The 13,387-nt window shown below is 33.4% G+C and overlaps 1 protein-coding gene, 1 long non-coding RNA gene and 3 other non-coding genes across 7 annotated transcripts; all 5 read right to left on the bottom strand.

Moving 5' to 3' along the window:
• Window positions 1-2,810: 2,810 nt before the first annotated feature.
• LOC144571360 (uncharacterized) lies at window positions 2,811-3,495 on the bottom strand. The gene is made up of 3 exons (XR_013517492.1): window positions 3,421-3,495; window positions 3,221-3,305; window positions 2,811-3,132 (listed from the first exon to the last, which is right to left on the bottom strand). It is a non-coding gene; the product is annotated as an uncharacterized LOC144571360 (long non-coding RNA).
• A 2,597-nt stretch (window positions 3,496-6,092) lies between these two features.
• Window positions 6,093-6,177, bottom strand: LOC144572062 (small nucleolar RNA snoR14). The gene has a single exon (XR_013517666.1). It is a non-coding gene; the product is annotated as a small nucleolar RNA snoR14 (small nucleolar RNA).
• A 70-nt stretch (window positions 6,178-6,247) lies between these two features.
• Window positions 6,248-6,328, bottom strand: LOC144572061 (small nucleolar RNA snoR14). The gene has a single exon (XR_013517665.1). It is a non-coding gene; the product is annotated as a small nucleolar RNA snoR14 (small nucleolar RNA).
• A 66-nt stretch (window positions 6,329-6,394) lies between these two features.
• On the bottom strand, window positions 6,395-6,478 carry LOC144572065 (small nucleolar RNA U61). Its single transcript, XR_013517668.1, has one exon. It is a non-coding gene; the product is annotated as a small nucleolar RNA U61 (small nucleolar RNA).
• A 621-nt stretch (window positions 6,479-7,099) lies between these two features.
• On the bottom strand, window positions 7,100-12,315 carry COX10 (cytochrome c oxidase 10). Of its 3 annotated transcripts, none has more exons than XM_078321003.1 (9): window positions 12,060-12,315; window positions 11,862-11,913; window positions 10,677-11,148; window positions 10,300-10,429; window positions 9,758-9,895; window positions 9,217-9,350; window positions 8,320-8,445; window positions 8,113-8,216; window positions 7,100-7,619 (listed from the first exon to the last, which is right to left on the bottom strand). In XM_078321003.1, exons 3-9 carry the CDS (start codon window positions 10,997-10,999, stop codon window positions 7,249-7,251), a joined length of 1,326 nt encoding a protein of 441 aa, XP_078177129.1. In that variant the 5' UTR covers window positions 11,000-11,148; window positions 11,862-11,913; window positions 12,060-12,315; the 3' UTR covers window positions 7,100-7,248. The 3 variants fall into 3 exon arrangements, with proteins under 3 accessions (XP_078177129.1, XP_078177131.1, XP_078177130.1); XM_078321005.1 differs by having other exon boundaries at window positions 10,677-11,116; XM_078321004.1 differs by having other exon boundaries at window positions 10,677-11,098.
• Window positions 12,316-13,387: the final 1,072 nt, after the last annotated feature.

Raw genomic sequence — 13,387 nt, 5'->3', positions numbered from 1 at the left:
TATTAAGCCGTAGCACCGTAGGCCTCTATGCTATCTATAGCACCCAAGCCTTACTATATATATATATATAGAGGTAGGCTAATAAACAATCGATTGTTCCTAGCCTCCCGTGCAACCAAGTCATTTTCCAATTTTTAAAGTCCAAATGATCGATCCAAACCGTTAGATGTGATCTCCATATTAAAATGTGATAGGAGACCAAATTTTACATTTTTTGGAATTTTTTTACTATTTATTAAGCCACTTTGAAAATCGCTGATCCAACGGTGGCTTAACCAAACAGTAAAATCTGAAGCTACCGTTGGATCAGCGATTTTCAAAGTGGCTTAATAAATAGTAAAAAAATTTCAAAAAATGTAAAATTTGGTCTCCTAGCACATTTTAATATGGAGATCACATCTAACGGTTTGGATCGATCATTTGGACTTTAAAAATTGAAAAACGACTTGGTTGCACGGAAGGCTAGGAACAATCGATTGTTTATTAGCCTACCTCTATATATATATATATTGCTTTTTTTAGAAAAATATTAGAAAGATTAACCTTTTGGAAGAATAATTAATGTCTTTAATTTCACATGAATATAAATAAGCCTATATAATATATATACTAGTATCGTGTCCGTGCGATGCAACGGGATATATTATAAGAAAATAAAAACATATTTTTATTAAAAAAATATTTCAATAAAAATAATAATTATTTTGTTAAAAAAGTAATGATATTACATAATTGTCTGAAATAGAATTTGACATGATAGAAAACTACTTTTAAAAAAATGGCAACCCATGAATACAAGTATCACATAATTCCTATATTTTGAAATTTCACGAAATCCTACCTCTATTTCAATATTTATTGATTTATTTTCCTATAAATAAAAAATCGGGGTTTTCTTCGCTGTGATATGAACTGTTTCACCCTATATATTTTGTCATATTTATACTTCTGATATACATATTTGTCAATATTGGGCTTTGCAGCTATGCTGGTGATTATATGTTTCGATTTTTGAATTTGAAATGAAAATTATACCGAACTTTGTTAAAATAGAAAGAAAATTGTTTCTGCTTGCCATTTAATATGATCATATGTTGTGAAAAATAATGCATTGTACTCAATAATGGAATGTACTTCGCAAATGTATTGTGTTCAATATATTTTGATATCGATCAGATGACTCGAAACAAACAATGTACTCATAGGGTTCAAATACACCCAAATTTTTGTGCATCCAAATGCACTCTATATTTCAAATTATTTTTCTCCATTTTCAAAGTCCGAATAGTTAATCCGAATGGTTAGATGCGATCTATATATTAAGATGTGCTTGGAGACCAAATTTTACATTTTTTGGAATTTTTTTACTATTTATTAAGCCGCTTTGAAAATCGCTGATTTTACATTTTCTGAACCATTGGATCAGCGATTTTCAAAGTGGTTTAATAAATAGTAAAAAAATTCCAAAAAATGTAAAATTTGGTCTCCAAGCACATCTTAATATATAGATCGCATCTAACGGTTCGGATTGACTATTTAGATTTTGAAAACGGATAAATATGATTTGAAAGATAAGATGCATTTGGGTGCACAAAAATTTGGGTGCATTTGAACCCTCCTCTGTATTTTTTTCTTATCTTGAGAACAACTTTTATTGCAGTAAAAAAATTATTGCGGGAATTATTTTGTTAGAACGCAAGAAAATTATATTTTATTTTTTATATTAGCTGGAGAATACAAAAGTTGATCCACATTGTTGGAAATAAATCTGCTGCGATTCCAAAGAATCGCAGGGTCTCCTGCTATTTCAATTGAACCGTTCATTTATTTTGAGATTCGTGCATAAAAATCAACTGCTTGTGAGATTCGTGCATTTCAAAAAATTTAACAGTTTGATTTGGAGTAGCAAATCACAGCAGATTTATTTCCCGTATAGTTATAATAGGCAGTTTTGAACTATCGGTTACAAATTTAAATTAAGAAATGTAGTCTACAATCAATATATTTTCTCCTCGTATATAACATACTTAATCTTAATCAACTAAACATTTTCAAATAACGTGTTTTAATATACTGTTTTATTGTAAAATTTACATTTTTTCTTAGTTATATCAATTGTCTAAATTTTACATGTTATCTTTATTATATTAAAGAAAAATATGTGCGTAAAATAACTAATAATTTGAACCAAAATAACGCACAACTTCAGCATTTACACTTAATAAAAATGAGAACTTTCAGTTCAGTACTGGGACTCCAAATTTGATTATTTGAATTATCACCGTAAAGATGGTAATTAACGCAAATATAATAAAACAACAGAAGCCTCTCGATCTTAAATATAATCTTTGATTGCGCAGGTCAGATCACACATACGCCAAGAGCAACAGCGCCAATACTTCAATTTAAGAACAAAATAAAACTCTAAAATAAATAATTATCAGAGCAAAAAGAAAACATCCTACACCCAAATACAACCTTTAGATGGATCAAAACTTGGTAAGAGAATCTTATGAACCAAACAGGCAAACAGATTTAAAACAGATAATGTCTAAAAAAAAGATTTAGGAATCAGTCTTGACTATTGTGCTCAACATATTCTGAATTTGTATAAATTACTGGTCTCAACTCCCTACCGAGCACCAGCTGAAGCTTGTGCAGCCACTTGAGCAGGCTCAACAATGTTCTTCGCCAACATATAGGTACGCATGTTCAAATTCTTCAAGCTTTCTATTATTTGTTCATGCCTGTAAAACAGATAGGACAAAATTAATTGTTATTCCTGCAAATTGACAAGCTCACAACTAATGATGATACACAAGTATGATCAGTACTGATACCATACCAGCTAATGGATTCTACAAATAGAAACTGAATAATGTGCTTCCCAAAATATACATGCCATTTTTTTGGTATTGGCCCACTTTATTTCAAATTGTTGCAACTGGATGGTGGTACCAGTGGAGTCAAGAATGAGGCTAAAAATGGACACAAAAGTTATCAAATTAAATTAGAAAACAGAAATAAAATTGACAACAAAAAAGCTAGATCCGATGAACATACCTCCAAGAGCGCCCGAGCGGTGTTGCACCTTACTGACCTCGAGCATATCGGCCACCTCTTTTGCACAATCTGCTACAGAATCAAACTGTTCTTTAAAAATTAATGAACATAATTTCATCTCTTAATAAAAATAATTAAAATTAGAGAAAGAGCTAACCTTAGCAATCAAGACAGTTTCTGCTTCATTGTAGTATGAGGCCAGCTTTTCATATTCCAGTACAAGCTTTATGCAATACCCACACCTATTCAAATTTTTTTTTTTTTTGTTAAATGAAGAAATAAAATATGAAAAAGTAGATTAATTGTTCTTGAAAACATATATTAAAATTAGAATGGTTGAATTAATATGGTTCATACCTTATACCTCACTCAAGACCTCCCGGTATACTATATTTTTTGTATACACTCCTGGGGCATCAATTTTCTCTTTCCGTTTCAACATGACTTTTGTTGTTCGTTATGACGTACCTCTTGATAATGTGACATATAATTGGCAGTGCGAAAAAATTTTATACAACCAATGTAGACTGTATACAAAAAAAGAGATGTATACAACTGACACTGTATACAACTGATAGTCCTCTGAATACCTCTTGACAAAAAAAAAGAGATGTATACAACTGACACTGTAATTCTTGTTCTGACTGTAAAATGCTTGTCAATTTTAACATAAGATTGAGAAAAATGTATATAAAATACAAAGGGGAAAAGTGATAATTATAAAAGTACCATCTCTAATGGTCTGAATGTCCATCTCACACTGAGCAATCTTATCTTCATGCTTCAGCTGAATTTCACATTGCAATCCAAAGACCAAATTAAAGGAAACATCTACTTACAGTATTGGAACCAAATGAAAAATAACACAAATTACAAGGTAGAAAGTATAAACATGGGTAAAATAAATCCACTAACCAAATCATCCCTTATTTTCATCAGACGACCTACGCAAACATTTGATTATTGTCTTATTTCCTGCAAACAGTGATAGAAGAATATTATCTATACCTTGCTTAACATAGGTTTCGATGATTGACCTTTTTGTAGGAGTGCATGGCTTTGAGTTTACTTCCATTAGTTCCTGAAAAGGAAGAAAAAGAAACAAAAAGGCATTACAAACCTAGGGTTAGCAGGAGAGGGCGGCTGGGGGCATCGGAAGTGGCCGGCCAGCGTCCGGAGAGGTCGCAGGGAGGAGAGACACCGGGTAGACTTAGGGGACGGGGAGGGGAGACTCAGGGGACAGGAAGACTCAGGGACGGGAAGACTCAGGGGACGGCTCCTTCGGGAATCGAATTAGTTTTTTTTTTTTTGCGTTTGGGAAGAAATGGTCGGGGAGGGGAATAAGGGGATGGCGCAGCGAATTTTTTTTTTTACGGATCAGTGAAATTTTTTGCATATCTGTGACAATATGTGTGACAATACGTGTGGCGGGTATAATTTTCACTAAATTTAGACTTCTACACAGAAAAAATAGTGTATTTAATCAAAAGAAGACAGATTATTTGTTTAGATGGTTCAGATTCAATCTGATTTTAGATCAATAAATCTCAATCGTTAGACTTTCTGTCATCTAATTCAATTTAAGGTGTATAATATAGAGGAGATATATATATATATATAGAGAGAGAGAGAGATGAGCTACGGTGAGTTGAGAAGTAAAACGCGTTTCTACTTCACGCTATATTTTTATTTTGAAAGTCCAAACGACCGATTCGAAACATTAGATGTTTAATCCATATTGAAATGTGTTGGTTGACCAAATTTTACATTTTTTGAAATTTTTTTTACTATTTATTAAGCATTTTTTAAAATTGCTGTTTTGCTGTGAACAGTAAAATTTTCTGAACCATCAGATCAGCGACTTTCAAAATTGCTTAATAAATAGTAAAAAAATTTAAAAAAATGTAAAATTTGGTCTCCAAGCACATTTCAATATAGAAAATAAGATGAACGGTTTGGATCGACGCTTTGAACTTTAAAATCGCAAAATATAAGCGTGAAGTAAAATAGTTGCTTTACTTCGCAACTCACCATAGCCCATCTCTCTCTCTCTCTCTATATATACTAGTATCATTCCAGTGTGTTGCAACGGAATACATTATAAGAGAAAAAAAAATTTCATACAAAATAAACATATTTTCATGAAAAATAGACTAATAAAAAATAATTATTTAACAACAAAAGAATATGTATTCTCATACAAATAAAAGATGCAAGAGATGCATGTAGATATCTGAAGAGGAGAAACAAGGAACAAAGAAAAAAATCGCTAAAAGTCAGATAACTTGTTATCAAATATCCTGATATGTATAGAAACAAAATTGATAATATTTCTAAATTTTTCACAGCAATAGCTATAGAAACATAGAAGAGAAATAAGAAATGAAAGAAACAAAGAAACATAATTATATCGCTAAATTGAAAAAGAAGAAATAAGAAATGAATGAAATAAGAAAATATGTTATATTGCTAAATTTTAGAATTTATTTAATTATAATTGTAATGCATCATGTTGCGTTACGTGTAGCGAGTATATTTTTAGTTAAATTTAGACTTTTACACATTATTCAGATGCATTTAATCAAAAAAGACAGATTATGTAATTAAATGACTGAAATTAAATTTAAAATTTTAACTTTCAATTATAACCGTTGGCAGATCGGATTTTTAGGATTTAGGGTGCAACAAACCCATTCATCTTATGGGCCCAGCTATAATTTACCAGTGCAACAAGCCCACTTATTTTGTGGCCCACTTTCTTTAGACACGAGACTAAGTTGGACCAGCGAAAGCCTCACTTGTGGAAAGACATTTTCATGGTCCAATTGTGCGTATTAACTATTCATTGATCAAATCATATATTAAGGTTTATACACTCATTTTCTTGCAATATCGAAATTTCGGGTTTTAATTCAACGAAGATTTCTTAGCCATAAATTTGACATAATCTCATACAGGAATAAATGAATACAAGGTTGGGTTGCTAATATGCCAAAAAAAATCAACTAAAATATTGATATGGAAGAGAATTGATCAGAGCCTGTCGGAACATGGTTTGTAATCACAGAAAGAAAATCAGTGGATTGACAGACATGTTTTATTTCATCATTTCACTCCTTTCCTTTTACTTCAATTAGAGAAATAAAAATTACAAAGAAATGGAAGGGAAGGGAAGGGAAGGGGATTGATCAGAGCCTGTCGGAACATGTTTTGTAATCACAGAAAATCAGTGGATTGACAGACATGTTTTCTTTCATCACTTCACAGCCCCTTCGATTCGATTACAGAATAAAAAATAAATAATTAAATAAATTCAAATTCGGGAAAGAGATGCCTCAGAACTTCTTAGAGGATGTGTAACCGCCATCGACGGATTTTCTTCCGCCTACAGCACCAATAACATTCTTCATCGACATTTTTTCAAGAACAACAAAAGATCGACAGAGAGATTACCAAAAAATAATAAAATAAAGATAAAGATAAAGCTCCGAGGGGGTGAGAGACAAAAATATTAGCATAAACCCTACCTAAAATGCGAGCCATTGATCGGCGGCTGGCTGGGTCAGGGAGGGTGATCATTTATAAAGGGGGGAGGCAAAAAGAAACCCTAACAGAGTTGTACAAAGAAAAAGGGCCAGATTTTTATATCGGCCTTTCCAATTATGATTTGAATCTGAGCCCAAATACTGATTACCTTCTCTTCTCTTAGGACTAAATATTGACCCGCAACAGGCCAGCCAGCTGCGTGTCAGTATCCCTTCTTTTCTGTCGACTGACTATGTAAAATCCCATTAAATGGTGAACGGAACGGATCTAGATGTGAATAATAAATTAAACTCAATTTTTATATTAGACTAGAGTGAACTCTAAATTTTCTTGAAGCTTAAGATGCTGCATGTGATGTTTTGATGAAGAAATTCAATCATTTCTATTGTTCAATTGGCATTTGCCAACAAATGACAATTATACATACAAGTCCATTCTTCCAAAAACAAATACGTCTTTCCCTTTCATTTTATATTTAACATTACATCAGTCCCAGGAAAATCCCAAATCTTAGTCATTTTATTACAGAGACAAAAATGTCTCTCCAGCCTCTTTCTTGAGAAGCCTTTCTGTATGGTTACAAAAAGCAATAAACAAAAACAACTACAAGAAGAAGAAAAAAGACCATAATTCATTTGTTCAAGAATCAGGGGGGAAATACAATGGTGCTGGTAAGAAAGGAAAAGGAGCGATGGATGCATATGCAACAGGTGCCCGTCTCACATTCATTTTCCTTTGTTGGATTTCTTCTCTCTGAATTTCATTATACATTATTAATTCTTTTCTATCCTGTCCAATTTCAGCCAATGCATTGTTATTTTTATGTTGTTTGCTTGGTAACCGGTGCAGAAGCAACCCAGACATAAAAATAGGAAGGTAGAGGAGACTCGAGTAAAACATTCTTCTCGCATTTTTTGTAGTTCGTTCATTGACAAATAATAAGGAGGCTATGCCTATACCAAGTGTTAGGAGTGTTGATTCTAAGACAAACCACTCTGAAGTTAACCCCCCTGCAATTATTTGCAAAACACATTAGGAAAATAATTGTTATATCCATACATTTATGCAAGTATCTAGCCCTGCAGGATTCTGATCCAGTTTAACACTCAAGTTTGAAATATTGTTTTTGTATTTAAAAAGGAGGTATCTAAAATTTTAATGAATTTCTTTTTTTTTTCTTCTATAAAGTATGTAGTCTCTTCCTGGCACAAGGATCACTTATATTGATGCTGCAGCACAAGATGAAGACATTTAGGTTTCTTTGTTGGCTGTTTTGGTATTTTCTGATTGTCAGGGACTGTTATGCTTATTTTGTGGTCTTGTCAGTATTTGTGTTTCATGCTTTCTGAACAATGTTTTCTTGCAATAGGTTGTTGCTGTTTTGTAATAGGTATAGCTTATGCCTAGTTGTTTTAGTTCTTGCTTTTGAATTGGTACTAGAGTGTTAGTAGCGGTTGAGGTATGGTCTGTTCAGGTGCTATATCAAAAGTTATAAAGACGTACATTCATATGCTAACCATCCCAAAGGAAGAAGGTAGAGGCAATTTCTGAAGGAGACCAGTGCAGTTCTCCAACCAGAAGGATCATTAAAAGAAAACATGCGAAACCTAAGAAGCACAAAAAAACAAATAAATAGAATTAGGAAAGGTAAACATTGAAACATGCTGATCAAATATTCAAAAATGTAACGAACAACAAAGAAAAGGATACCCTCCAGCAAGATAGTCATCACGGCACATGTAGGCAAGAGCCATGAAATGGGGTATCTGCCAAAAATACAATGCAGCTGGTAGTATCATTGCTTCTACTGAAATGTTTGATGAAGCCGCAGCCCACCTACAGGAGAACCATGTAAGAAAAAAAGGAGTTCCAAATACATAATCTGAAACTTGTTCTTTGCACCAATACAAGCCGTTGGTACATGTGCTAAAATCATGCCAGATTGCCAGTTGGGAAACTTCACCCATGTACTGGTTAGAACCCTGCATATTTTGTGTTTTACTGTCCAGTGGAGTTTAAAGCTAAAGTCTAAATTAGAGAATGAAATGGACAAATGAGTGTTGATTGAGACAAAATGGGAATGGTTGCATAAACACACATGGAATAAATTAATAATTCCATGCAATTCAGCACTCTGATTCAATGATGAATATCCAATGCAAAATCTATGGGCTGGTATTAGCTTATGCTCACTTAAGGGTTTCATGAGTTTAAACTTAAAACACAGTCAGATCACCTTCCAAAAAATGAATTTTAACCATTTGATCTTGATCTACTTGACAAGCCAAGCATTTTTGTTCAAAAGTTTCCTTTTTTCAATGTTATTTTATATAAGACCAAGTGGTTGAAAATTGTCTAAAGTGATTATACCAAATTTATTCATTTTTTGACCTCTTGTTATATGCAAAATGAACTTGATAAAAAAAAAAAAAGTTGGAACAAACACATTTGGCTTGTCAAGTAGATCAAAATTAATGGTTTAAAATTCATTGTTTAAAGTCAATATGACAGTGTCAATAAGTTCAATTCGTAAATCACCTTGGTGAGCTATAGTTCATATAAGGTTTACACAAAGTCTATAGGAAACAAACATTTAAAAACATATACCCCAGAAGTGGAGGAATGGCGCCTACAACTGCACCAACCCAAGTATTAATTGGGTGTATTTGTTTCAATGGAGTGTACACAAAAGCATACAGAAACAAATTAGAAGCTGCAAGTCCAGTTGCTAAGCTATTAGTCTGCAATGAAGTTGCCAATATTTAGCAAATATCTCCTATTCTTACTCAAAAAAAAAAAAAAAAAATTTAGCAAATATTAGCTCAAGTCCTCCATGTTAAAAAAAAAATAGATCATGAGTAATGAGATATTAAACAGTGGAAATTTTGCACACAATCCTTTTTCCAATGATTATCCAAAAAAGTCCCTCGTTTCTAAATTTTTCATCAAATTCTATTGTAATTTGTGGACAAACAAAATTATACCCTTTCTAAAGAAGACGATGTTTGTACCATAGTTCATTTTAGTAGATATCATTATAACATTTTTGCTGGACCTGAGCCTCTTTTAAAACTCATGGTAAGTCCAGGTAACTTTTGCAAAAGTTCCTAGAGGGAATCAACAATTTATTTATAAGAAAGAATTAAACCTGCCAAGCCAACAAACTGGTCCCTGCAAGACCAACAGTGGAGGCCCACATGGCAGCATGAGGGATAGAAATTCTGCCAGATGGAAGGGGGCGTTTGCACGTTCTTTTCATTTTAGTGTCATTCTCTTTCTCAAACACCTAAATTAAGGTATAATTAGTCAAAATAAAATTTAATAAGAATTATTTCTAATTGATATTGCTTACACCATGCACTAGTAGCACATGAAAAAATAAACCAAAAAGATCAAACTATTCCTATAAAACTTGTTAAGTTGAAGTAGAACAGTATATTTCAATGTATGAAAATTAGAGAATAAATAAATTGCTCTATCATATAGGTCTTAAATGATACTGAAAATTGGTAGTGTTGCGAAAATGTAGTCATTGAAAATGTTGCATTGTATTTGTAAACTAGTTGAGAATTTACTTTCTGGTGCCAATGAAAATCATTAACATAAACATAAACTACTCTGAAGGACTAAAGCTAGGTTTCTGGTTTTTCGCCAAGGGAAAACAGTGAGGCAGACAAAAGAGCCAGATACCTGGTTCAGCGTGCTCGCAGATGCTGCAACCATCATGGTACCAGCACAGGTACAACACAGTCCTGCAAAATCAACTGCACCACCACTTCCAAGCACATAACCAGCTCCTGATGTTGCAACAACTAGCATGCTACAAAGCACATATTCATCCTTTGAGCAGAAAGAAATATATTACGTAGAAGCCAATTCAAAATTGGTCTAACAAATGACGATTATCATTACAGTGGTTGGATATTTGGATCTCAGTTTCACTTTTTCCTTGGCTTGCTCAGTTTAATAACTAATTTGATCTGTTACCAATTTTCCTGTTACACTAAGAATCGAATAATCATGGTTTTCTGCGAATTAAGTAGTACACAATGTGTAAGACCACCCACCTAAGCTTAGCTTTTGAGAGCTCCCAATAACATCTCCCGTAGTGCCGAAACACCTCATGAAATGATGAGATTGCCCGACCCGATCCAATGGCTGCCCCTTGTCCTCCCATGGCAGAGCCTCCAACAGAGGTAACATCACCAACCCCACCAATGGCAGACGAGTGCACTTGGGAGGAGAGAAGAAAAACTGACTGCCGCATGTAGATATCGAGCATGCCATTACTCAATGTAGGCAGAATACTGGTATGGTTTAAGTCACGGTTTGCAGTAAGAGGAGAGAAGAGGGTGGACTGGAAGCGTCGGCTGGCAGCGCTTCGCCACATGGTAGTGAAACCTTCAGTTCCGTGGCAAAGGGGAAGCTCTCGCTCAAAATCAGGGTTTCATTGGAGCCAAAAAGGTGGGCCGCGCGGTGGGGAGACGGGCTGTAGTCAATGGCGAAGCTAGGAATTTTGTTAGAGGTTGGCAAGCATAACTATATAAATATGTTGCAAAAAAAAAAATTTAACATAATATAAAATTACATCATCAATTAAAATAAACAAGAAGTCAAGATAATATAAATGAACATCAAAGGTTTCATACTAAAGGGGCTTTAAATCTTACAATATCTAATACATGCACATGTTGTCAGCCTATGAAATAGAACAAGATAACCAAATCAACTTTGTCATTTAAAATTTTAATATTAAATCAATAACGTGACAAAGTTCAAACCTGTGCTTTACTGGTAAATGGTAATAGCTTCTAAAATTGCAATAGGACAAAATTCAGGTACTTCAATAGCAATGATTTGGTTTTGTAAACGATCCAATAAAAAAATTAAGTTCAGTTTGGCTGAGTTGCTCTCTGTGATCTTAAAGTGGCGACAAAATCAAATTATTTGCTTTCTGTGATTTGATTTGCTTTCTGCGACAAAATGAAAATTAAGTTCAATAGCAATGATTTGATTTGCTTTCTGTGACCTTAAAAGACAAAATTAAATATTAGAGTCAACTCTCTAATTTAACTTGCAAACATAAATCAAATAAAATTAATCAAACAAGCATTGAAAACAACCTCAATTTCAGCACATAAGTCTCTTGATTTCAGCAGTGCGAACTTAATTTTCATTTTGTCGCCAGTTTAACTTAAGTTAAAAAATTTCGGTTTTGCACATACAAGATTGCAAAAGCATAGCATATGTACCTGGTAGACCAAGTCTAGACACAAAGTGGATCTTCTCCTCCGGTAATATATCCTAAAACAAAAGACGAGAAGAACATAGAAGTAAAGGTTCAATTGCAGCATTCTTTGATAATAACTCAGGCCCCTAACTGTCAGGAGGGGTGTCCATACGAAAACTAAAAATTTACAAAGAACAAAATTAAAAGATGTGATTCTCACAGTGACAGCATCCAGCAAAGCTGATCTTTCTTCAATGTTTTCTCCAAGGCCAAAACCTCCTAAATAAAATTTCCTCTTCCGAATCTAGGGTTTCCTCTTCCGATCTGACAGTGAGCACAAGTGAGAGGAGGGTCGGGAAGAGATTTCGTGAAAGAGAAAGAGAGGGGTCGGGCGCTGGGTGAGTGGCGCCGAGAGAGTAGGGTTTGAAATCGCCTCCGCTGGGTCTCGTGTCGCGTGAGAGAGAGAGAGAGAGAGAGAGAGAGAGGGGTGAGGTCCGAAATAGACTGAACTGGAGGCTCCAGTTTCAAAAAATTTAAACTCCAGCGAATTTTTGAATCTGATCTGATTGAGTTTGCACGAATCTTTAAGAAAATCTATGAGACCAAAACGCAAAGCACAGAGGGACTTTTACTTTGCAAAGTAGGATATCATTTTATATATATACTAGTATTATACCCGTGCGTTGCAACGGGAACATATTATAAGAAATAAATATATTAATGAAAATAATAATTATTTAAAAATTAAAACACATGTTAATAGAAAATTTATATGATTATGTATTTTTAATTAACTTTAATCGTGATCTCTAAAAACAATTTGATGATGTGATGATTTTTTATTTTTAAGTACCAATGATATCAAATAATAGCTCAATTCGAATCAAATATCATACAACAATTCAATATCAACATATAATATGATATCAAAAAACATAAATAAAAAGTGTTATCGTGTGTATGTATAGGACACACACACACACACACACATATTATAAGAAAAATATATATTTACACACACGTTCCAATTTATATTCTTCTTTGTTTCCAATTTAGAACACACACACACACATTGATATATTATATATCAGAAATATATTCTAAATTGCCCACACCAATATGTATAGAATCAAAGAAAGAGAAATAAGGAAATAAAAAAAATGATTTTCATTGTGGTCCGTATAGAAACGAAGAAGTAAGGAAACAATAAATAAGAAAATGGAAAGTGGAGTCTTCTTAATTGAAGAGGAGAAATATGGAAACAAAAAAAAATAAGGAAACGGATAAATATATGCTAAATTTCAGAATTTATTCAATTTTAATTGTAACATATCGTGTGGCAGCATATGTGGTGGGTATGTTTTTAACTAAATTTAGACTTCTATACATAAAACAAATGCATTTAATCAGAAGAAGATAAAATATGTAATTGGAGAGCTGAGATCAAATCCGAAGTTTCATCTCTCAATCGTAGCCGTTGGCGGATCGGACACCCAATGTGCTTAATAATAGAATAGATATATATATATAGAGAGAGAGAGAGAGAGA

This window comes from Carex rostrata, chromosome 19 (assembly GCF_964058835.1).
Source record: "Carex rostrata chromosome 19, lpCarRost1.2, whole genome shotgun sequence".
Taxonomy (NCBI): domain Eukaryota; kingdom Viridiplantae; phylum Streptophyta; class Magnoliopsida; order Poales; family Cyperaceae; genus Carex; species Carex rostrata.
The sequence above is the reverse complement of the archived record's forward strand: the minus strand, read 5'-3'. Positions and strand labels throughout refer to the sequence as shown.